This window comes from Ambystoma mexicanum, chromosome 10 (assembly GCF_040938575.1).
Source record: "Ambystoma mexicanum isolate Mex_15411 chromosome 10, UKY_AmexF1_1, whole genome shotgun sequence".
Classification (NCBI taxonomy): Eukaryota; Metazoa; Chordata; class Amphibia; order Caudata; family Ambystomatidae; genus Ambystoma; species Ambystoma mexicanum.
The window spans coordinates 1,108,410,164-1,108,434,184 of NC_090932.1; the positions used below are offsets into that span (position 1 = coordinate 1,108,410,164).

Here is a 24,021-nt window from a genome sequence, read left to right on the forward strand (position 1 = left end):
GTGATGCCCATGACAGTGCCCTCGGTGCCAACACTGGCACCCCTAGAATTCGGATATTCATGCACAGGGGTAAGACACCCATACCCCTGGAAGGTGCGTTCCAAGCATTAGTCACGCACTGCGAGCTGTCGACCAAGGCAACATTCTACATCACAGGGGAAGCCAAGGACACCCTCCTCAGCTGCACGACGGCAGAAACTCACAGTTGGTACGCTTTGCATTTCAGGTATACCTGACCTATGTTGCACTACTGTGTGCGGAATAAGACTATTCCAAGGTGTAGGATGCCTGAAAGATCAGGAAGCGAGGTTACACATGGATGATACAACCCGCCACGCTATGACACCGACGGATACCCTTCGACCTGCGGAAAAAAGAAAACAAGATACTTGCATGGAAAAGGACCGCATCATCAAAAAACGCATTCAGGGAGCAACCCCGTGGACATCAACGATTGTAGTCGTACCCAAACCCAAGCAACCAGGCAAAGTCAGACTTTGTGTGGATATGCGCCTGCCCAACAAAGCTATTAAAAAGGGAGCGACACTCCATGCCTACACTGGATGACATACTGGCAGACCTACAGGGAGCAGCAGTGTTCTCCACCATTGATGTTGAGTGCCGGATACCATCAGGTACCCCTGCACAATATTCTCTTTCCACAGTGGCCTCTTCCAGCAGAAGAGGCTGATCAGCTTTGGTGTGCCCTCTGTGGCAGAGGTGTTTCAACACAGTGAGAGGGGTGCTAGAAGGCCTGCGAGGGGTCATCAATGTCAGCGATGACATGCTGATCTATTCCAAAACCGAATCAGGAGCACCTCCTCATCATGACCGCATTGTTCAACGGCTGAGAAAGAAAGGGCTTACGCTGCATCGAAAGAAGTGCGACTTCTTACAGGCGAGGATACAATTCTTTGTATTCGTATTCTAGGGGGGCAGGCATCTCACCTGATCCACAGAGGGTTGCACTGATACAAAGCTTCAAAACGCTGACAAACCTTTCATAGATGCAGAGCTAACTAGGAATGGAAAACTTTTCCAGCTGTTTCGTCCCAGACCTGGCAACCATCAGGGAGTGCCTAAGGGCACTCATGAAAAAAGACGTTGAATGGATGTGGACGGTGGCGGTCCAACGAACGTTGGACGAAAGCAGCACTGGGAGTCGAGGCAACACTGGCCTTCTTCAACCCAAGTAAGATGGCATAAATATGGGTTGACGCCAGCCCAGTAGGACTCAGGGCAGTCCTGGCGCAGGCAGATGAAGGCGGTGTGTACACCCGAGTGGCATACAGAAGGTAGAGCCCATCACCAACAGCGAGAAGATACTTGAAGATTGAGAGGGAGGTGGTGGTGGCCTTGTGGGGGTGTAAACACTTCCACTTATACATCTTTGGACGACCCATAACAGTGGTGATCGACGACAAGCCTCTGGCTCCCCATCCTGACCAGATCAGCTCTTCGCCCACTACTGCGACTGGAGAGATGGATGCTCCAACTCAAAGACCATACGGTCACCCCCCCCCCAAAATCCAGCCTAGGGTCAGGAACCTGGCAGATTAAGCGAGACACCCAACAACCTCAGGAAACTGTGACGGACGCTGAGACCCAGGAAGCAGACACCAAACAACCTCAGGACACTGTGACGGACGCTGAGACCCAGGAAGCAGGAGGCGCTGGTGCACACGATTTCCCACGTGGATGTACCAAAATCCATGTCTGAGGCACATATTGAGGAGCAAATGCAGCATCACCGTGGAATGAGGAAGGTGGTTGACCAACTCAAAGAGGGGCCCAATGGAAGCCAGCCCCAGGGGACCAGGCTCGGCTCACAGAAGACACCAAGTCGGTCATGGCAGGCCTGTGGAGAGTGCGAACTGAACGGTCGGCACTGATACAGAGGGTACTAGACATTGCACACACAGGTCACCAGGGTGCCACGAAAACTAAGGCAAGGCAAAAAGAAAAAGTATGGTTCCCGGACTTGTAAAGGAAAGTGGAGAATCTACTGGAGAGGTGTCCCTCGTGTCAGGCAACCAGGGAACCAGCAAAAGCATCACTGACTGAATCGCCCAAGAGAGCCAAGACACTGTGGCAAGTGGTTAGCGTGGATTTTGACAAAATACAGATGAACACGTATTTTGTAGTAGTACTTAACGAGTTTTCCCAGAGGGAAAATTAATCGAGTCCACTGCAGCAGAATGTGTCCTCCCGATGCTACGGGAAAGGTTGGCTAGACATGGCTTAGCAGAAACACTGCATTCTGACAACGCTGCACCATTCCAGGGACAACAATTAAGGAGTGCATGGAGGCGCTGGGCATCAAGCACATCAGAATCACACCTTGCGGACCCTCAACAAAGTGTTCTGGATTGCGGTGGCAGAGGGAACGGTGCTGAAGGAAGCGCTGGTGACATCCCTACTATCATACAGGACTACTCTGCATTGCACAATGGAAGTAGCACTGACTGAAGAACTCCTGGGACAGATGATCAGGTCCACAATGCCGGAGCATAGCTCCCGGGTCACACTGGAGGTAGACACAGAGAAGGTACGGAAGACACAGAGGCAAAACAATGATGGTACAGAAAAGGCTGGTACCGTAGGAGAAATGGCTTTAATGAAAAATAGGCACACCACCCACAAGTTTAGTCTCCCGTATGACTCATCACCACAGAGGGTGAAAAAGAAATGGATCCATGGCGACGGCCAAAAGAGATGCAGAACTGCAGATGGTTTCAGAAAGTTGGCCAGCTGGAAGTGAATACGCCCAACATTGAACAAGGATGCGACGACCAGAGCGACAGAGAAGAGGCAAGCCCTCCCAGCTCTGGAGGTCCATAGAAGAAAAACATGAGGGCGCTCAGAGGGAAGGATGATGCCCTGCAAGGATGGGCAGAAGCTTGCCAACCCGCCTGAAAGACTGTGGTGGAGTAGCTGTGAATGGAAGTGGGTTTCATGTCGATGGACACTTACGTTGTCGTTATGTTGATAGGGCTAAGAAGGGATGTGGTGACCAAACCACATCTGCAGTGCGTGCGAGGTCACATGTGGAAAAGCAATAGGGGCGAGCGACGTTATGCTTGCCAGTTACACACCAATAGTCTGTGTCTCTGCAGTTATTGATAAAAGGTCCACATCAGGTGCAGCCTCTAACAATGTTGTCATTCTCACTGGCATATTGCACTTTGAAAAATATCTGGGACCCACGCCAGACAACGAATGTAGGCAATGGTTTAAGTGGGGTGAGAAGTAGAGGGGGCTCTAAGAAGGGGTGGGGCCTGGGAATGTTTGGGCGTGGCTTAAGCGGGAGGTGGCAGGCAGCTCCTGTGCAATGGCCGGCTGCTGCAAAACAATACATAACATGGCACTGTGTGGTCCCAGCGGCTCAGCACTGAATCATTTATTATGGCTAACATTCAAAGGCCACAACACACTCCTACAAAAGGGACAAAAACAAGGCATAACTGTATACACATTAGATGACTGCTTTCAAGTTTAACTATGCAGAGCTGTGAGGCAGCTCTAAAGAATTTTTTTTTCCCCCCTTTTGCATTTTTGGTACACATTATACCTTACACAACATCAAAAGAGCGTGAGGGAATGTTCTTGGTGTGAGGATCCCTGCAGCTGCTTGCTTGGATTCAGTGTTTCTTTGCTCTCTATACCAAGGAGGAGGAGCTTACTGCACAAGAACCCCCTCCAGACGCAGAGCGTGAGGGAGTGGTCTGCCGTGCGACAGCGATCCAGATGGAGGATATTGGAACTCAATGTGCGGCTAGACCTTCGACCACAAAGCTGCCTCTGCAGACGCGCTCTCAGCTTTAGCACTGTAACTCCGTTCCACTGCATTCATCGCTGCCGTGGCGATAGGAAGAAAAAAAAAGCCTCAAACAATTAAGTGACAGGAAAGGTGCGACTGCTTGTTTGAATAAAGTCCACAAACTGACTTGCGCCCCACCCACCCCAGATAACAAATTGTCAATAACATGGTGGGGGATAGATGAGAGGGGTCTGCCTTGGTGACGCGAGGTAATGATCGACTCAAATCAGCCGCAAACCAGACCCGGTCATTGATGCAATTTGGATGATGAATGATTTCAAGCCAACTATCATGTCTGCAATGTCAATAGCAATAGCGCCAGTGACAAAAATGTACGAACAATGCAACGAAAATTATAGGGACCAGAATACTCCAATTGCCCTCATGAACTACTCCAAAATGAGCAAGATGGAGAAGGATACGGTGGAAAGAAAACAAGCAACTCTCCATGAAATACAGAAAAATCAAACATAAAATATGCTTAAAGACCTCCTAGGACCTCTGTACCTAATACGCATTTACTGTTGTTTTTTCTGAAATGTGGTAAACTTGGGCTTGCCGCTCACTTCCTGTCTGCGTGCTCTCGTATCGTCTGTCTCCCCCCCCACTCCCTCCTACTTCATTCATAGTGCTCTCTATCTCGCCTATCTTCTCTAACTGCTTCTCCATTGACTATCCTGCTCTCCTCACTAAATCTGGTAGGAAAGTTTAAAAAGGACATCCTGGTCTCCAACCCAGGCCTCCCTATCGCTGACACCTACACTAGTGCCTGCTCCAAGGAAACTCTCACTGACAGCCTCTTTTTCGTGCCTTCGCCTGATCTATGGACCCTTCATATGGTCTCTGTGCTCTCTCCCTTCTCCTCTTCTCCCATTAATGGTGGCACCCGTTGGGATGTCCTCTTGGCCCCCTTCCGCTCCTCTAAGGCCATCATTAATGTCTACGCTAATGGGACCGTCTTGGTCCAAGGCCCTCAGGCCAACCTTCACCTCTTTGGTAGACGCTTCCCACGTCTCATAAACTTCCTTTCCTCTCTTGCTGTCCCCCCCCTCCTCTGTCCTCGGCTACCTTGCCTCTACCCTCCCTCCCTACCCCCTCTTGTGCTCCTTCTTCACCTCCTCCTTCCACACCTCTGCAGGGTGTACCTCTGATCTGTAACCCTCCCCGGAAGTCCTTCAAGGATGGCACCTTCTCCACATTGCCACTCTTAACTCTCGCTCTGCCATCAAACATTACTCTGATATCTGTCGCCTTCTTGAGGAACTGGACCTTGACGTCCTCGGTCTCACTGAGACATGGTTCACAGCCAGCTCTGTCACCAGCTTTGACGCACTCCTACCTGACGGTTACAAGATCCTCTCCGTGCCCAGGCCCAACTGTGCAGGGGGGGGGGGGGTAGCCCTTATCTTCCCCGAGTGGATTCCTGAGTGGTGTCCGCCCGTGTGTCCCTCTCTCCCTCCCCCCCCCCCGGTCAAATGTCCTCCTTCCTCTATGAGTGGGCTGACCTCTCCTCCTCACTCCTGTCCTCAACTCCTCTTTCTTGGTGACTTCAACATCCACCTGGACCCTCCCACCTCACCCTCCCTACCCCACAGGCAAAGACAGCCTCATCACTGCCACCCACCTTCTCGGTCATCCGAACCATGAAGCGCGTGTCAGTTGAGGCTTTCGCTGCCACCTTCTCACCCCCAGTCCCTCTCCCCCTCCGGCTGACTCCCACCCTGACACAGCCCTCTCCATGCTTCACTCTGCTATATCTGATACTCTTGATATCCTTGCCCCCGTCATGAGAATCCGCCTGAAGCCCAAAGCCAAATGTAACTCGTGGTATGACTCAGATCTCGTCACCCTAAAACGCAAGTGCAGGGTGGCAGAGAGGAAATGGCGTGCTTCATGTTCATCCTCTGACAAACTGGCCTGCCGCCTGCTCCAAAGGCAATACCGTCTCTCTGTTCTCACCAAGAAGAGAGCCCTTATCCAAGCCCGCATCTCTGCCGCATCTAACAACTCGGATGAAATCTTTAAAATCTTCAAGGAGCGTGCCAACCCTGCTGCAGTCTCTACCTCTCCTGTCCCCTCCCAGGCCCTCTGCACTGCACTGGCCTCTCACTTCATTTCAAAAACTCAGGACATCCTGTCCTCACTCTCATCCTATCACCTCCCTCCCTTTCTTCCTGGCTCTTCCTCTGGCCCTTTTGCAGCCACCCCTCCTCCCTCCTTCTCTGCCTTTCCCCTTTTTTCTGCTGACGAGGTTTACAGACAAGTCCGATCTATGAAAGTCTCGTCTAAACAGGTTCACCCCTGTTCCTCCAAACTATGAAGGACCACATCGACTCCCTGGCTCCTGCCCTGGCTTGCAACCACTCCTTCACCTCTGGAGTCTTCCCATCCCCCCCTTAAGCACTCCCTTGTGCACCCTCTTCTTAAGAAACCCTCTTCCGACCCCTCCTGCCCGGCTAACTATCGCCCAATCTCCATCACTCCCTTCCTGGGCAGGCTCCTGGAGAAACTGGCCATCTCCCAGCTTAACCTCCATGCTGAATCTGTTGGTAGTCTTCATGACCATCAATCTGGCTTCAGAGATGCCAGAAGCACGGAAACTGCTCTCCTGTACATCCGTGAGGACCTGCTCTTGAACCTCGACTCCAACACTCCATGTGTTCTCATTCTGCTCGATCTCTCTTCTGCCTTTGACACTGTCAACCATGCCATCCTGCTCAACCATCTCCGTGTCAACCTGGGTATCACTCGTCAGGCTCTGGCTTGGCTGACCGCTTTCCTTTCCAATCGACCCTCCCAGGTCCAACTGGGGTCCTTCCTCTCCGATTTCTTTTTCTCCACCTGTGGTGTCCCCCAGGGATCTAATCTCTCTCCCTGGCTGTCCAACCAGTATCTGGCAGTCCTTGCCCACCGCATCGCCGTTCTCTGCCCCAACTTTCAGTGCTATGCGGACGATACCCAGCTCATTTTCAGGCTACCCTCGGCCTCCTCCTCTCCTTCCCTCATCTCTGACTGTCTGTCTGTCTGCTATCCAGGAATGGTGTGCCGCCAATGACCTCTGCCTTAATGCCAGTAAGACTGAGATTCTACTCATCGGCTCACCCACTCCCTCCAGCTCTCTGGCCAGCCTCTCTTGGCCCTCTTCCTGCAAGGCAAAAAACCTCAGGGTCATCTTCGACTCCACACTCTCCTTCTCTCCTCATATCGGACGTCTCTAAGAAGTCACACTACCAGCCGCACCTCCTCAGAGGTATTCTTCCCTTCCTCTCCTTCCCCCAGAAGCTCACCGTCTCCCGAGCCCTGGTTCTCTCAAAGCTGGACTACTGTAACACCCTCCATCTTAATCTGCCTGCCTCCACCCTCCGCAACTCATCCAGAACAGAACTGCAAGACTTGTCCTTGGCCTCAAGCCCAGGGACCGTATCTCTCCAGGACTGAAATCTCTACACTGGCTCCCAGTGGCTGCGAGGAATAAGTGCAAAACCCTCTGCATTGTCCACAAGGCCTTCTGGGGCCTGGGGCCTAAATACCTTCAACTCTCTCTTCCTAAATATCTTCCTTCCCGAGCCCTTCGCTCATCCGTCTCCAACTCCCTCAGGGTCAGCCGCTTCTCGAAGAAACTAGCTAGGGGTAGATCTCTCTCCGCGGCAGGGGCCTCCCTGGAACAGCCTTCCTGCCTCCCTGAAACTTGAGGAGAACCATCTCTGGTTCCGGAAGCACCTCAAAACCTTCCTCTTTGCTTCTGCCGTCTCTCTCCCTCTCCCCTGCTAAATTCTTCACTGAAACTGCAACTGGGCCACTCTCACCGACCTCGGTCCTGGGCCCAGCCACTCTCCACTTGCACTGCCCCCCTGGCAACCCCTGCACTCCGGGGCTGTCTCTGTATCCCTACAGCCCCCCCTTCCCAGCACTTGCCTGCACTTACCTTTCACTTGCCACCAGCTGGCCCCATTTATTTATTTTATTCTACTTACCTTGTACTGCACTTCCCCCCCTCCCCTTGCACTTTTTCCCTTCCCCCTACCCCTGCGCTTGCGCAATCTAAATGACCCCTGGCCTAGTAGGATCGTTGTCTGTCTTCCCCTTGTTCCCCCCTCCCTGCCTCGTTGCGCCTTGAAACACTTGTGTATAGGCGCGTTACAAATGCCATATCATATCATAGGAAACAATGGGAAACACAAAAGGCTGCTGGCTGAGGTTGCAAGAGAAGCATCAGCAATTTTGAAGCGAGAACAAATGCTGAAGGGTGAACGCGCTGGGGAGCATAAGGTCGGTCCGAAATGGGAAGTAAGGGCATGTTGGACAATCAGGTCACCCCAAGTAGTGCCCAGGAAATCCCAGATAATCTGAGCACCTTCCCCTGTGGGGAAGTAGTCTGGGCAATGGCTGAAGTAGGCAAGGGTAATACACGGGACAACAGTGAATTGAGCAATACATCATATGGAAGCACGAAGGACGCGACAATAAACCGAAATTGCCTAGAAGACGAACCCCTGGCTATACCCTCAACCTCTGCGAATGTGGAGGGGACAAGCGTGAATCCAAACCGGATACCTAACAAAGTGTAAAACCTGATGTCAGCTATGCAATATTTGAGAAAACAAAAAAGGATTCAAAAAGGTGGTAGTTGTGTCTGCAAAGCAACGAAAATGCACAAATGTGTGTGTGTGTGTGTATATATATATATATATATATATATATATATATATATATATATATATTACACACACACACACACACACACACACCCACCCCATGGGGAAAAACATCCAAATGCCAAGAGTTCCTGTAATTTTCTAAGAAACATCAAGGCCTTGAATTAACAATACAAACAAAAAATTCGAAGAGCATGAAGCCCGGAAAGCAGGCTCAACTAAAAGTGAATTTAGATGGGTGTGAACCAGACAAAAGTGCACCAAAAGATAATAATCAAAAGGAGGTGGAGAAAGAACATGCAAGTCCGGGAGAGGAGTTACCAAACCTTTCAGTATATGAAGAGGAAGAATATGAGGAACAGCAAGAAAGTGTTCTCCTGCGTGAAGAACGAACGGTTTGGTGTTCCGATTCTGAACCTGAAGATAGATCGCCTCCAAAGATAGAAGTAGTTAAAGAACCACAAAAAGCAGATGGAAAGCACGCCTGTATTCTTGAAATAACTCCTAAGAAGAGCCTTAGTGAAAATCATATTGATGGTAGAGAAAAATTGGAACAAGATCGATTCATATCAATTGAAGAGAAAAGAAAAAAAAAAAGAACACATGACCAACTTCCGAGAAAGAAAACCGTACAATTGAAATATAAAACATAAGATACAGGATAATCAGAGAAAAGAACTAAGGGACAGAAATTATCCAAATTATGATAATAAAAGAAAGTTTCAGAAAGAAACGGAAAGTGATTGGAGAGTCAATAAGCGATTAAAGGGTCTAGAATCTAACTAAGTGCCGGAGAAGAATAAAAACTTGGTGAATGGATATAGCTTACTACTTGAAAGAAGAGTCCCAAGTGATGATGTCCTTGTGTTAAACAGATAAAGTTCTGCAACTGTTTCATCATATTCCACATTTGAAATCAATCTTGTCAAAGGACATAAAAACTGTGGAATTTATACAGGACCATACTGGACTGAGTCCTTCTACAAATGTATTCAAAAACAAGTGAAATCCTGCTGGAAAGTGTTGATGATTTGAATGAGTTGGGGTTTGACTTGAGAGGAATTAAAAACATGGGGCCAGCAAACAAACCCAGTGGAAAAACCTGGAAAAAGAACCCGGCCTACGAGAAGCAAGATACATTTAAAGTACGATGGTGTAGACAACAAAAACACAAAGTGTCGGAGGAAGAAGCAGCAGCACAAGATGTGCTTGATATAAACCTGGAAGAGGATGATCATAGTCCGCTAAAACGAATAAAAATAACCTTTGCATGCGACAGATGGAACACAAAAGGCTTAAACTCTTTAGGAAGAGAAATGGACAAAGAAAGAGAAGGAGAGAGCTGGGGCTGGCTGGCTGGGGCTTTGACAACACACACATCCAGCTAATGCCCAAAGCCCAGCCCAACCGAAATACAGATGGGGTCCTGGAACACTAGAGGACATGTCCACTTGTTCAATAAATCCCATAAATTTCTGGAAGCATTGACTTTGTGTATTTGCAGGAGACGTGGATTGTCAAGCCACCAAGCGTTTCATGAAATGGCACTTAACCCTGCAGTTAGTCATCTAAAAGGTCGTCCGATGATGGGACTAATCACTTTGATTAAGCAAACAAGCAGCTTTCGAATAATGAACAATTCTAACCCGTCCTCGTATATACAACTAACAAACATGAAATCCCAGGTGAAAGGCCTTAATGATGACCCAGGAATATACATCATAAACTTACATGGCAACATCAAGCTGCAGGTGAATTGGCCTTTGTCGTTGCGATATGTGAAGTATTGGATGAAATAATGATTAATGATCCACAACCAAATATTCTATGCGGAGACATAAATATGGAAATCATGATGGAGAAGAAAGGTAGTGATAAAAACAAAAATAAAAACACGAAAAAGTCCTAAAGAAAGTCTGGCTTGAAGAAATGGATGCTAGGAATATGTTCCTTTTGAATGGCAATACACAAGGTGATAACCCCCAAAAAGCAACCTGGGAAAGAGACAAGCCGAGATCAATTTTAGACTACTACTACTTTGTCTCAGGAATCGTGGTGAAAAAAATAAATAAATAAATTAATAAGTTAATGCGCGAGTCATGTGGAATACTCTAGCATTATACAAGAAAGTAATTGGAGTTGACAACCTGCAGTAGTTCGAAATCCTAAACAGGCCAGCACCAACCAATCCTGACGGCGTCCTTGAAAAACCGCTGCAAAGCTGTGAAACAATCCTTATGCAACTCAGTACCGACAAAAACATGCTGGCAACCAACCCGGAAGCTGTAAAGAAAAAAACTCTGGGAGCTTGATTGGACTGAAACAGGCGAGCAAAGAGTGCAACATGTATGTATGTATGCGGACATATGCTACAGAGACCAAAGCAAGAATTGAGCTGCCAAGATATGATGATGTTTCCATGTAAAGTTCGCAGAAGGATCTTCAACCAAGAAGATACAAAACATGAGGAAAAAAAAAAATAATGAAAAAAATAAATAAAAGAATACGAGGACACAATTGGCCTCATTCCGAGGTGGGCGCAAAGGGATACCGGGCACCGGTAAGGACACCAGTGCAGGTAATCCATTTGCGCCCTATTCCGAGGTCCCTTTGCGGGTCCAGGGAGCAAATAATGGTACCACAAATGTATTTATTTATTTTTGTTATGATTATGTATCCCGTTTATCCTTTGCTCTGCACTTTCCCCCTCCCCTCCATGCACTTTACCCCTCCCCCTCTCCCATGCACTTGCACATTCTCAATGTCACTGGGCCTAGTAAGATCGTTGTTTCGTTCTCCCCTGTTCCCCTCCCTTGCCTCTGAAACACCCGTGTATGTGCGCGATATAAATAAAATATATCATAACATATGCCGATTCCCATTTGATCCTGGGGAATGGTATTTTCAAAGGGGACTTACCGGTCCCGCAAAGTAGACTGGTAAGTCCCCATTGAATGAGGGCAGACTCGGTACCGTTATTGGAGGCAGCCATGGCGCTATTAGCGCCATGGCTACCTCCAATCTCGGAATGAGGCCCAATTTGTCGATTCTGCACAAATGGTGAAGAGACGCTAAAACATTTAGAGATCTTTTGCCTGAAATTAAGATCACTGAGAACGAGGTGCCTTGGGGAAGAGTTTAGAACACAACCAACAATGACTGGAGATGATTGGTGGAAGAAAATGTTGGAAGGGGAAGAAAAGAAGTTGGTCTTTTCTTTGAGGAAATTAACTTGCTACTAACCGAACAAGAATGGCCAACTGATTAGATCTGGAAGATAGGACAAAGAATATGGTTTAGGAAAGCTGTAAAGTTATAGATGAACTCGTACCAAGTTCCAATCACTCTTTGCTTGTGGATTCTCTATTGCCTGGCACTTATCATTAGCACCTCAAACACTGCTGATACTTATATATGCACTTTTTTTGTGCGAGAAATGAGAACATTACATGTGTGATCAGAAAGTTCTGGTATTTATTTTTATCTTTGTTTTTGAATTATGTTGGTTTCTTGTCTCTATATATGGTCCCTCTTCTTGCTTTTAAAAAGTTTGTAATAAACTGAATAAAAATTAAATAAAATAAAAAAAGAGAAAAAGGGAACACCAACTTAACAATTATTAATTTGATTCATAAACATATTAATTTGATTCATAAACATACAATTAATCGTTCCATACATCATAAAAACACATCTGCAATATATCTTGAATCATTGTTTGTCACTCCTAAAAATCAACGAATATTCATTTCACACATCGTAAAACACATGATATCCACTTCATGAGGACAAAAAAAATAAAATGAGTTTACTTTGTGACCATACTCTGTAATAGTTCACCTTCAACCATCACAAATTTGAATTAAAAACCTTACTAACGCTAAAAGAAGAGAAATCTGAGTACCTGCCATCAATCCATTCCACAAGTGATTTCATATAACCGCAGCCGTTGAGTTAATAAAGGGTTCAAAGAACATTATCCTATCCTTTGTCAATGCTCTACACTCAATAACCAAATGGAAAAGAGACTCTATACATTGCAACCCACAAATTCTACAGGTCCTTAATGTTTTTGGAATGCACACTTGGCAGACCTAAGTATGGAGACAATTGAGCCTAAATTTCAGATGCCAAAGATGTAACCTTAGGGATGGAAAGGTTTTCAAGTATGGTCTCTTATCCTTACAGGGTAAATGTAGAATGCTTTGCTTTTGATCTTTTTTTAATGCAAGTCAACAATATCCCATATCTTATCCTATTTTTGTCCACACTCCAAGATCTCTTCGGTTACCACCTCATCAAGGTCCATTAGTCTAAGAAAATTCATACATCTTTCCTAAAATCCTTTTTGAAAAATTATCCAAGTTCATTAGCATTGTTTGCTTCAAGTGATGTAAAATACCACTCACTTCACCCGCACATATTTTCCAATAAAATGCTATAGATTTATACGGATATTGAGCCCACCAAGACTGCAAACTGAGTTCTAGTCTAATCACACCGATTGAGAATTTCAGCAGACCCAACACATCTCTCAGGATTGACCCCTAATATATCGAAAAACATTCTGGTCCATAATTGTTTGTAGTTCAATCCCATAAAACACAATTGGCGTTAACTTAAATGTATAAAATTAAATCTGTGGAATAAGTGAATATTCACAAAATCTACTCTTAACTTTCTTAATCATTGACATATAGGCTCTAACATTTTCATACATTCTCATATTGAAACATTTTGTTATTTGGAGTTGGAAAGCCAAGGTAGCAGAAAGTGTAAACCTCCTTCACTCTAGTATTTATTGACCAAGTGTAACTTTTCTTGTTTCGTTTATTAGTAACCATTAAAATCTTTGATTTCAAATTAGCTTATTCGTGAAAAAGTAAGTCAAAACTCCCTCCAATGCTCTCTGCAGACCTGCCGGTGTAAAGTCCAGCATAATCAAATCAGCAGCATAGGCTATACAACTGGCTATTAAAAGACCCAGCATCGGAGAATAGCCCCTATACTCTTTGGAACAATCACATAGATATTGCATGTATAGCTTGAAGAGTGTCAGGGCTAATACAAAGCCCAGTCTTACTCCTTTGTTTACAGCCATCTTACTAGACAGGTCCCCTTCCAGACTTAATCTCCCGTGTTATTGTCATAGAAGAGTTGAAGCATGTTTAACAACCCTGGCTGCATACCCCATTTTGACAATTTACACCACAATATTGACTGATCCACATTGTCAAAAGCAGAGGATAAGTCCAGCACTGCCGCATATAGGGTTCTACCTGTTCCAATTCCTGCAGGACAGCAGGGTCAGTCCACTGAGTGTGATGCTATCTCTTCCTGTACCCCATCTGTACTACCCCATCTGTACTACCCCATCTGTAAAGCATTACATTTGACAATCGAGTCGTCCCATGTGGTCACTTCCTTCAAAATTATGTTCGGCAGAATCTTAGAAGATGTGTCTATTAAAGAGATGGATCTATAAACACAGAGGGCTGTCCCCCGACCCATTTTTTAAAATTCGAATAGCTTGATTCCAGGAAAAGGGAAATACAACAGTACTTACAGAGTATAGAGCCTACTTAAAATATATGACCAGAGAATAGTATTCTTTTTCAGAAGGCTGTTAAATCAAGCCGTCTGGGCCACAATCCTTGATTTTTTTTTATTTCTTTATCGCATTCTCAATATCATCTCTGTCAAAAGTATCTTTCCAATTTGATGATCCATAAAATGCAAGATCATATCAAATGATTTACTATCATTGTGCCCCGAAAATTTCAAGGAAAGTGATTAACCCAAACAGTTTCAGATACACAGGATGGTTGTTGGTTAATTTGGCTCCCTTGTTTCGAATTCAGATTCCACCACAAAGACTACATATTACTCTCCATCACTTTGCTCAATAGTTCTTAATTGCAACTGATATGGCCCAACACACTGATTTTTAAGCCAAGCATGATCTTAAAGGTGGTGTTCACTTTTTTTTAAAAAATTGTATTGTTTAAAAAGATGAGCCATAATCAAAAATATATATATATAACTTTCTTTTTTTAAAGTTCCTATGTAAAATTTTGGGGAAATGAGGCTCAAAAGTTTTGATACATGGGCATCCATTTTGTGAAATGAAGCAGCCTCCGCTGTTCGTGTTAAGCTCCGCTCTTGCGGCACTAATCAAGCAAAAACACCCTACTCAGAGCTTTTGCTTAGGGCTGCCCGGGAGCAGAGCTTAACACGAAAAGAGGAGGCTGCCACAGTATTCTGAATTGCCTGGACTTTCTTTTTATGTTTTCTGTGCTCGCAAGGTCCAGGGGAGCACAGAAAACATAAAACGAATGGCACAACAATTATAAATATTTGCTGGTGGTGTCTTCATACTTGCTGTGCCTTTCTTTAAGTTTCCTGAGCCTGGGAAAATTAAGACGAAAGTACTGGCATTTATGAATACTACGCTGGCGTAGTATTTATAATTGCCTAGACTTTTGCTTTAAGTCTCGCGGGTCGGGGGAGCCCAGAAGAAGCAGGAAAAGAAGAAGGGGAGGTGGCAGCACAGGGCAGGAGCCCAACAGCATTCTCTGCTCTCTAGCAGTAATAAGCAAAAGTTCCCATTAGGGGGCTTTTGCTTTATTAGTGCCGCGAGAGCAGAGCTTATGAACAGAGGATGCTGCTTCATTTCACTAAATGGCAGCCTCCTAGTGTTTAAAAAAACAGACAAGCTCATTTCCAGCATATTTTACATAGGAAGTTTTTGTAAAAATATTGTTTATATATTTTTCTTTACGGCCCATCTTTTTAAACAATAACATTGGTGAGTGAACTACCCTGAAGTATACCAATGGCTGGTTTGGGACATGGACTGAATGCATACGCTCACCATAAAAGGTCTTTTCATTTTCTAAATAGCATGCACACCAGAATGCACCTCTATGTGACTTGGCACCTTGATTAGGAAAGCAGGGTTTTTTGTGCATCTACATGCAAGTAGTACAGGGCAAATCAATGCAGTGATGTGTGTAGCAATGATCTGTGTACTGTACAAGTCACCACCCTGTTGATTAATGTCCTTATCCACTGCAGGTGCCTCCCTACCTCTCGCCAACTTGAGCCGGATCTCCTTAAGTGCCTGGAAACTGATCAAGATATATCTCACACTCTCTCCCCTGCTTGGTTTCGCTGCCTGACTGCCTAGTGTACCTCTCAGAGCCTCACAGGTCGCAAGTTCTCCTCGCCAGTCTCTTGTACTTGCTGCAGCACTACTGCACTTAGGTTACTACCCATGAGAGTGGTACCTCTCTGCACTTAACCCATGTTCTGACAGGACTGGGCGCACTTGGTCTCCTTTGCCCTCCCCCCCACGCACTTCCTTTACTGTGCACCTGTATGATTGAATGTACCATGTCTAGTAAGATCGCCTGTCTTCACCTCCCATGCATGGTTGCATTTAGATTATTATTTACTATGCGCGTATACACAAGTGTTTCTATATGAAGCTCCTCTATGTAACAGCACATTTGCCTGCTTTTTTGTCCGATGTGTCCCATGTCCGTACCATAGTACACTGCAACATTTTGTGTATGTGGCTCTGACGAGTATGACATACTGTGCCCACACGTAAACACATAAAACAATCTAAGAAGTTGCCTCAAATTGTACATCCACTAGGCCCAACGCCGTTTCTAAACTGCCAAACCATGATTTTCACTATCTGCAGACCAGCACTAATGAGACATAAGGGCAGCTCTGTTCAAACATGGGCATGCTCTTTCTTGCAGAAATAACCCAAGGCCTGCGCAGCAGTGAGGAGTTAGTGGCTGAGGGACTATGAACCATTTAGCATGTATTAGAAACGTTTTTATTTAAAATGCTTCATCAGCTTATTTATTACTGGTCAGGCTTAAGTTTGTAAGAAGTACAGTCCTTTCTGTGCATTGTTCATTGGTTGTCTCTTTTAGGGTATTCTTTCCTGTCAATAGATATAATACCCTAAAGAGGTTTCTGTATTGGGGTTGAGCATGCTCACACTGAGATCCAGCCCCTCCTCATCTGAAATTCTGCAGAAACAAAAGCAAAAGAGCCCTTGTAAACCATTGGAGTGACTGATGTTGCAGCCATTTTATACTTGCATCCAAAAAGTTACGGTGTCCAAATAAATATGTATGGTTACAAACATTTTAATGTCAGGGTGAGTGTTGTGAACCGTGATGTGACCTCCAAGCCATGTGTCGGTTATGTATTTAGAGATTCACACATACAAACAATCCTTTTGTCACAGACTGGTTTATCAAACAGAGATCTCTGATCACAGTTCTATTCCTGAAATGCTCTGCAATTTAATGCAACCCAGACAGGAACGCTCAATGGTGCCACTTGTCCCCTTTCAAGGTACTTTGAAAGAGTACAATAGGGGGGTTCTATGTTCATTCATCCCCAGTTTTTTTTACGCTGTGTTTTTTTCTCAAAAATGTTTGCCTGAAAAAACTCAAATGTTTTTATTTGGGGGTTCCGCCCCAAACCCCCCTCAACTATTTTTTATTCCCTATTCCCCATCCCACATTTTTAAATGGCTGATGAATGAACATCATAAACAATAGGAGTGTACCAGACTGTCCATCTTGGAATGATAACCTTCCAACAGAAAATAATTCATATGGTTAGTCTAGTACTGTCCTTGCCCCTTGCAAAATACCAGCAAGGCCACAAAGTGTCAGTGGGCCCTGCTACACCAGCAAGGTGGTCACACAGTAGTGTGCCAGTACGGACAGTTTGAAACTGCATTCAGGAAAGGCCTTCCCTAAGAGCAGGTGATAGAAGAACCATTTAATTGGGCAGCAACAGCTGCGTTTTCACATTAGATGTCTTCTGTAAACCCACTGAGTTACACAGGCTTGTATGGGCCCCCAAACGGGTGAGATATCTGGCCGTGAACATAGCACGTAACACGCAAACCGTCCGCTCTCTAAACTATGCAACTATCGCAAACGCACTTTGTGCTAAGCTGGAGAGGTGGCGATCACTCCCTATCTCGCTCATGGGTAGACTGGCCCTAATCAAAATGATAATTTTGCCCAAAGTGTTTTACCTGTTAACCACTACTCCTGTATGGCCGGGCAGAACATTTTTCTCCAGAATTCAAGGGGCATGCACAATATTTGTCTGGAACGGACAGCCCAGGGTGAGCTGGCGTAGACTTACTCAAACGTTTCCACAGGACAGCCTCTCCGCTCCAGATTTTGAGCTGTACTTACCTCGCAGCGCAAGCTTACTACACCATATACTGGATAGAAGGGAATCGCCAGGCTCCACATTCAGCGATTGAAATGCACACACTGGGCCCATTGAAGCTTCTACACAGAGTGGCAGCAGCCAAAATCAGAAATGATAAAATACGATTAACCCAGCACTGGTGTCATGCTCGGCCTGGACCAGAATGGCCAGCCCTCCCACACACAAGGTCCTATATCATCCAAACATGCCACTATGGGAGGCACACTACCCCCCCCCCACGCCACACACTGGAGGTATATGGGAATAGTGCGGTTTGGAGATCTATTTGTCAATAAACTCTTCATTAACTGGGAAGAGAGCATCGGGACCATAGAGGACAACCCACGTCAAAGGCTACAGTACTTGAGACTGCGCTCGGCTATGGCAGACGTATGGGCTAAATTCCCTGAGGAGCCACAGGTACATATAGGACTGGGATACATGTTCTCCGCTAACATAGCTAAAACCTCTATCTGCACACTATATAAAATTGCGCAATCCATCAAAGAAGCTCTACCTCTGGAGACTAAGGCGAAGTGGGAAATTGACCTGGGTGACACTATTACTGACCAACAGTGGGCTAAACTATGCGCACTTACAAGGAATATATCTCACATAACTCGCGCTATCGCCTCATACACTATAAGGTTCTGCACGGAGCTTACTACACCCGGCCAGGATCCAAACCATATACCCCACAGCAGACGGAAAAAACATCCCAGATGTGGGAGCGAGGAGGCTGGCTTGTTTCACATGTTGTGGGCATGCAAGCGCTTGTCTAAATATTGGGCAGATGTGTGCAGGGCACTTGATGCAATGGCAGATCAACCAATGGTGTGGGATCCAGGTATATGCATGCTGGGTACAGTGGATAAAATGAATCCTACATGGCGTACATTGCTCAACCTAGGTTTGGTATTAGCAAAAAGGGAAATTTTGATGGTTAGAAATGTAAAGAACCACCCACAGAAGCCGATTGGGAAAGGGACATGGGCTAGTATATGCCGGCCCATTATCCAGCTACAGTCGACCCAGACACATATGGGGCAGATACAGACAATACCTGGCTGATAAATGTGCAGAAGAGGAGGACTCAAACACTGTAATAATGTATCTAAATGTACCCGATCATTGTGTATGTAATAATGATACCATAGCAAATGAACTGTCAAATGATGAGGTTGTGCCTGTATAAGTTAAATAAAGTTTTTTTTTTTTTTAAAAAGAAGGTTTCTTCTGTAAAGCACTTGAATTACAATGTATATTAAACCAGCTTCCTTATATAGCAATGTTATGTTATGTTATTTGGCATTTGTATAGCGCTCTATAGATCACTGGCATGACCTCAAAGTGCTGGTAAGTTGAACGCCCTTGGGGACCGCAGTCCAGGTCAGTATAGCGAGTAGAGAGAGATAGTGCCATAGGGCGCTCCAGTTATGTTTGCAGCTGGTAGAAGCTGCATCCTAGCATTAGCTGTGGTGGTAGAGATATCAGTTGAATGTGTGCAGTCTGGTGGGTTTGTCATGGGTTATAGCTGCGTTTTATTAGAGTGGTGAGGTTTTCGTGGGGTAGTGTTCTTATGTGAGCAGCTAGGCCGAATTTATAGAGGGGTATAGATGTACTCTAATTGAGTGATGGTGTAGAGTAGGGTGAGCGTAGTGATATGATATAATGGTTCATGCATAAAGCGCCTAAGCATAATGCGCATTGAGGCAAGTGGTGAAGTACGAACCGGGGAGGGGAGAACATATAAGGAGCGGTACAATGATTTACTGATACTGGGTAGGGGGTTTGTCACACGACACAGGAGGTCTAGTTGTTTGGGAGTGAAGTGTGCCAGTCAGGGGAAGGCGCGTTTCGCCCTGGGCACCAAGTCTGCTAGAATTAGAAACTGCCCTGCTTAGAAAGTTATTCACTGCTAGAGAAATGCACTTTTCAGCCACGAGCTGATCAAAACAAAACAAAAGCCTTGTGAAATGCACAGTGCAGCCGCGTGCCACTCAAAACTAAATCATAAGGCTGGCCGAAGTGGAACTGCAAAACACTGCGTGGGGCGATTTTTCTATCGTTGCTAACTGCGACGGCAGAGTGAACATTGACTAAACACTAGTACTTGTGGCTTGGAAAAAAACAGCAATATACACTGCGGACCACCTGTAAATCCAAACATTAAAGTAGACAAGTATCCCCAACAATTTTACTAGCAAGTAAAAGCTTTCCTTAAACAACTTCTTACAAAAAGACCGCTAATGAACGTGCACATATTAATTGTCCGAAACAAAATTATTTTGTATAGTTGGGCACCTGGGATACTGAGAACCGTGAGAAACTGGAACTTTGGGTAATAATGTCTCCAAACGTCTTACCTTCAACAGTCTATCCTCCAGCCCCATCTCGTGGAATCCTAGGCTGGTGGGCGCCGCCATCTTGCATCTGTTCTCCGCACAGTTAGGGGGTTGCTAGAAATGGAAACGCAGATGTAGCCCAAGCTGCCCAACCGGCCCCAAAAACAAGCCCAAATATAGCCAACATGTGTGACCTCGGAGACTGAACCACAGCCACCAGGTTTGCATGCTGGACGGCTCACCACTACGCTGGTGAAAAACAACAAACAACTAATGTGAAATGTCGAATTTCGGTACTTTAACGTTTTCAAAAACACTATTTGAAGAACATATCCTCTCATAGTGTTGTGTGTGTATTGATTTTATCGAAGGCGAATGCCATTCGTCCTATGCAATTTGGGTGGTTATGAATAGCCAATTTAATCAAATGTAATCCACTGACATGTGGGCGGGACGTGTGCAAAGGGGCGGAGTCTTGTGTGGTTGTGGGCTGGACATACATCTCAGGGTTTTTGATTTTCAAATGTAGGCAGGTATGCCACTACCTTCTGTTGTGCGTCTAAGTAGGGTCTGGAAAGTGCATTTGTAAAACCAAACATTTCGTTTGTATGCCCAGTATTGTACTTGTTTTACATTCAAGATGGACAAAATAAAGCAAACACCATTTTTTTATTTTATTTGTTCAAGGTTTTAGATTTTTACCTAGTTTGTTTATTATGATCGGTGTACTTTTCACAGATCTATATCTCCCAATCGGAATTAAACTATTCACGTAACGCAATGCAGAGTAATGTAAGCCTAATCATCCCCTCTTGGTTCTTGAACTTACATTCAAGTAGTAGGCAACCTGCAACTTGTAATCATGAACAAAGTAAAGAAAATGTTAAATTCATAAAGGAAAACATTTTTTTTGTACATGTCAAACAGGTATAGTTCATTTTGTTACCCAATAAAAGTGTCTTGAGAGAAGGTTTCATTAGTCTGCTGGCCACTGGGCCTAGCATGCAGCAAGACCCCCTCCCCCATCCCATCCCATAGCTCTCAAACATTTGTGTTGCAAAGGCGGGTGAAAACGAATGGGCATGCAGGAGGCTTGGCGGGTGAGTCCACTGTTTACAAGGCGGGTGACACCTGCCAAAAGCGTGTGAGTTGAGAGTTATGCCATCCCGTCCCACAGATGACACCAGACAAGCTGCTCGCTGTCTGGGCTCTGTACGTGCACAGATGCACAGCGGGTACGCCCCGTTTATTCCACGCGACGGAGTTGCGTCACTACGTCGCGTGTGTTTCTTAAAGTAACACACCACACTCCTCCTTTTTCATGACAACAAAACAGTGTAATACTCTCCCACAACACAACTTGGCAATAACATCACAAAACCCCAGATGAACTCTCAGCAATGTTCAAAATCAACTTCATGTGTCCCGCACAGAACCCTTTAGGCGAGCAGGTTTCCCCCGCCAACTTTGTTGCGGATATCGCCGGCCATCACCCCAGCTCGGCATCTCCTCACCTCCGTCTCTCTGTTCCAGGAGGACATGGGAACGGTCACCCCATCCACCTTCGTCAGGCTCTTCTGCACACCTTCTTCCACGTGACCCACTTGGTGGACTGTTCCTCGTGACTGTGGTGATGCCGTCAGACGCTGTCACCATTGACCTTTCACAGCCGCTACGCCCATGGTGTTGGGCTCGTACGGAAGCAACAACTTCCCTTGTGGGTGCCGGTTTCTCACTATCACTTCATCCCCCAGAGCCAGCTGGTGTGGTTTGAGTCCTTTTTGGATATTCTCCCCTTCATTCCTGGCTCTCCTCTCCAAAGCCACCCTGTCATAATTAATTTCTGGCTGTTCTCGGTCCCCTGTGTCTGGCAGCAGCCCCCTCGGACACCTTCGGAACATGGCCTCCGCCAGCGCAACCGCAGTGAAACAATGGGGAGTCACACGATACTCCCTCAAGAACTGGTATGGGGCTCGCTTGAGACGGTGTCTCTGGCCATTGACTACGCGGCACACCTTATTGAGGGTCCTCATGAACCGCTCTGCTTCCCTGTTTGCCCTTGGCCACGTGGGGGTTATCTTGCGATGGTGGATCCCGTACTCACTAATGAGCTAGCTAAAACTCTCACCCTGAAACGGTGGCCCGTTGTCAGAGCACACGACCTGTGGCAGTCCATGAGTGGCAAACACATCCTCCAAGGCCGCTGCCACGTCACCAAATGCTACCGACTCCAGGAACTCAACTTTGAGATACTGTGTTGAGTACCGTGTCTACTCGAGTACTGTGTCGAGGACGACGCTGCCATAATCATCAGCAAAGGCTTATGGTCCGTCACTACCGTTACAGGTCTTCACAGCACATATAGGCGGAAGTGCCGACAACCCCAGCACCGCCAAGGTTCGCACTCGGTCTACAAATACCTTTTTTCCATCTCAGAGAGGGCACGGCTGGCAAACGCTATCGGCCTCACTTCGCCCTTGGCGTCCAGTTGTGTAAGTACTTCCCCGAGTTCAAACAGGCTTGCATCTACAACTATTTCAGATGGAAGAGATGGGTCAAAGAACGCCATTGGGTCCTCCACTGTGAGCGATGACTTAAAATCATCAAAAGCAGCCTGCTCCATTGGGCCCCACTGCCAGATATTGTCTTTTCTCGATAAACTCCTCAATAATATGATATGATATGGCGTTAATAACGCGCCTATACTCAAGTGTTTCAAGGCGCAATGAGGCAAGGGAGAGGGAACAGAGGGAAGACAGAGACAACGATCTTACTAGGCCGGGTGAAATTGAGATTGCACAAGTGCAGGGGAGGGGACAAAGTGCGCGGGAGGGGGCAGTGCAGTATGTAGGATAACAGTAAAAATAAATAAAACAATAAATAAAAAGTGCGGCCAGCTGGTGGCAAGTGCAAGGGTAAATGCAGAAATCAGGTGTCAAGTGCTAGTAGAGGGCTGTAGGGATACAGAAACAGCCCCAAGTGCAATGGTTGCCAGTGGGGCAGTGCAGGCGTGAAACTGGCGGGCAGAGGACCTGGGCCCGAGATCAGATGGTATCCAGATAACCAGTGCAGTTTCAGTGTCAGCCGGGCGATCAACAGGGGAGAGTAGGAGAGAAATCAGAAGCAAAGAGGAAGGTCTTGAGGTGCTTCCGGATCCAGAGATGGTTCTCCTCAAGTTTCAGAAAGGCAGGGAGGCTGTTCCAGAGGGAGGCCCCAGCCGAAGAAAGAGATCTACTACCAACTCGTAGTTTAGAGAAGCGAATGACCCTTAGGGAGTTGGAGGTATTCAGGCCGCAGGAGGATTTATGGAAACTTAACCTTCGCCGCCACTGGGAGCCAGTGCAGAGATTTCAGTCCTGGAGAGATACATTCCCTGGGCTTGAGGCCAAGGACAAGTCTTGCAGTCCTGTTTTGGATGAGTTGCAGAGGGAGAAGAGTAGAGGCAGGCATATTTAGAAAGAGGCTGTTGCAGTAGTCCAGCCTAGAGAGTACCAGAGCTCTGGAGACAATGAGCTTCTGGGGGAAGTAGAGGAAAGGAAGAATACCTCTCAGAAGATGCAGCTGGTAGTGTGACTTCTTAGAGACGTCAGAGATGTGAAAAGAGAAGGAGAGTGTGGAGTCGAAGATGACCCATGGTTTTTAGCCTCACAGGTGGGAGCAGGAAGAGAGCCAAGAGAGGCCGGCCAGAGATTGACAGGAAATGAGGGAGCAGGTGTGCTGATTAGGAGAATCTCTGTCTTACTGGCATTAAGGCAGAGATCATTGGCAGCACACCACTCCTGGATAGCAGAGAGACAGTCAGAGATGAGAGAAGGAGAAGAGGTGGCGGAAGGGAGCCTGAAAATTAGTTTAGTGTCATCCGCATGGCACTGAAAGTTGGAGCAGAGAGCGGCAATGCGGTGGGCAAGAAGTGCCAGGTATTGGTTGAACGGTCAGG

At 46.2% G+C, this 24,021-nt stretch overlaps 1 protein-coding gene across 1 annotated transcript in view; it reads right to left on the reverse strand.

The window, feature by feature from the left end:
* Nucleotides 1-20,229, reverse strand: part of DDX56 (DEAD-box helicase 56) — a 786,153-nt gene extending 765,924 nt beyond the window's left edge. The window contains exon 1 of the mRNA XM_069618962.1: nucleotides 20,106-20,229. Coding sequence (XP_069475063.1) covers nucleotides 20,106-20,165 — 60 coding nt within the window. The 5' untranslated portion in view covers nucleotides 20,166-20,229. The remainder of the gene's footprint in view (nucleotides 1-20,105) is intronic.
* Between the last annotated feature and the right edge of the window lie 3,792 nt (nucleotides 20,230-24,021).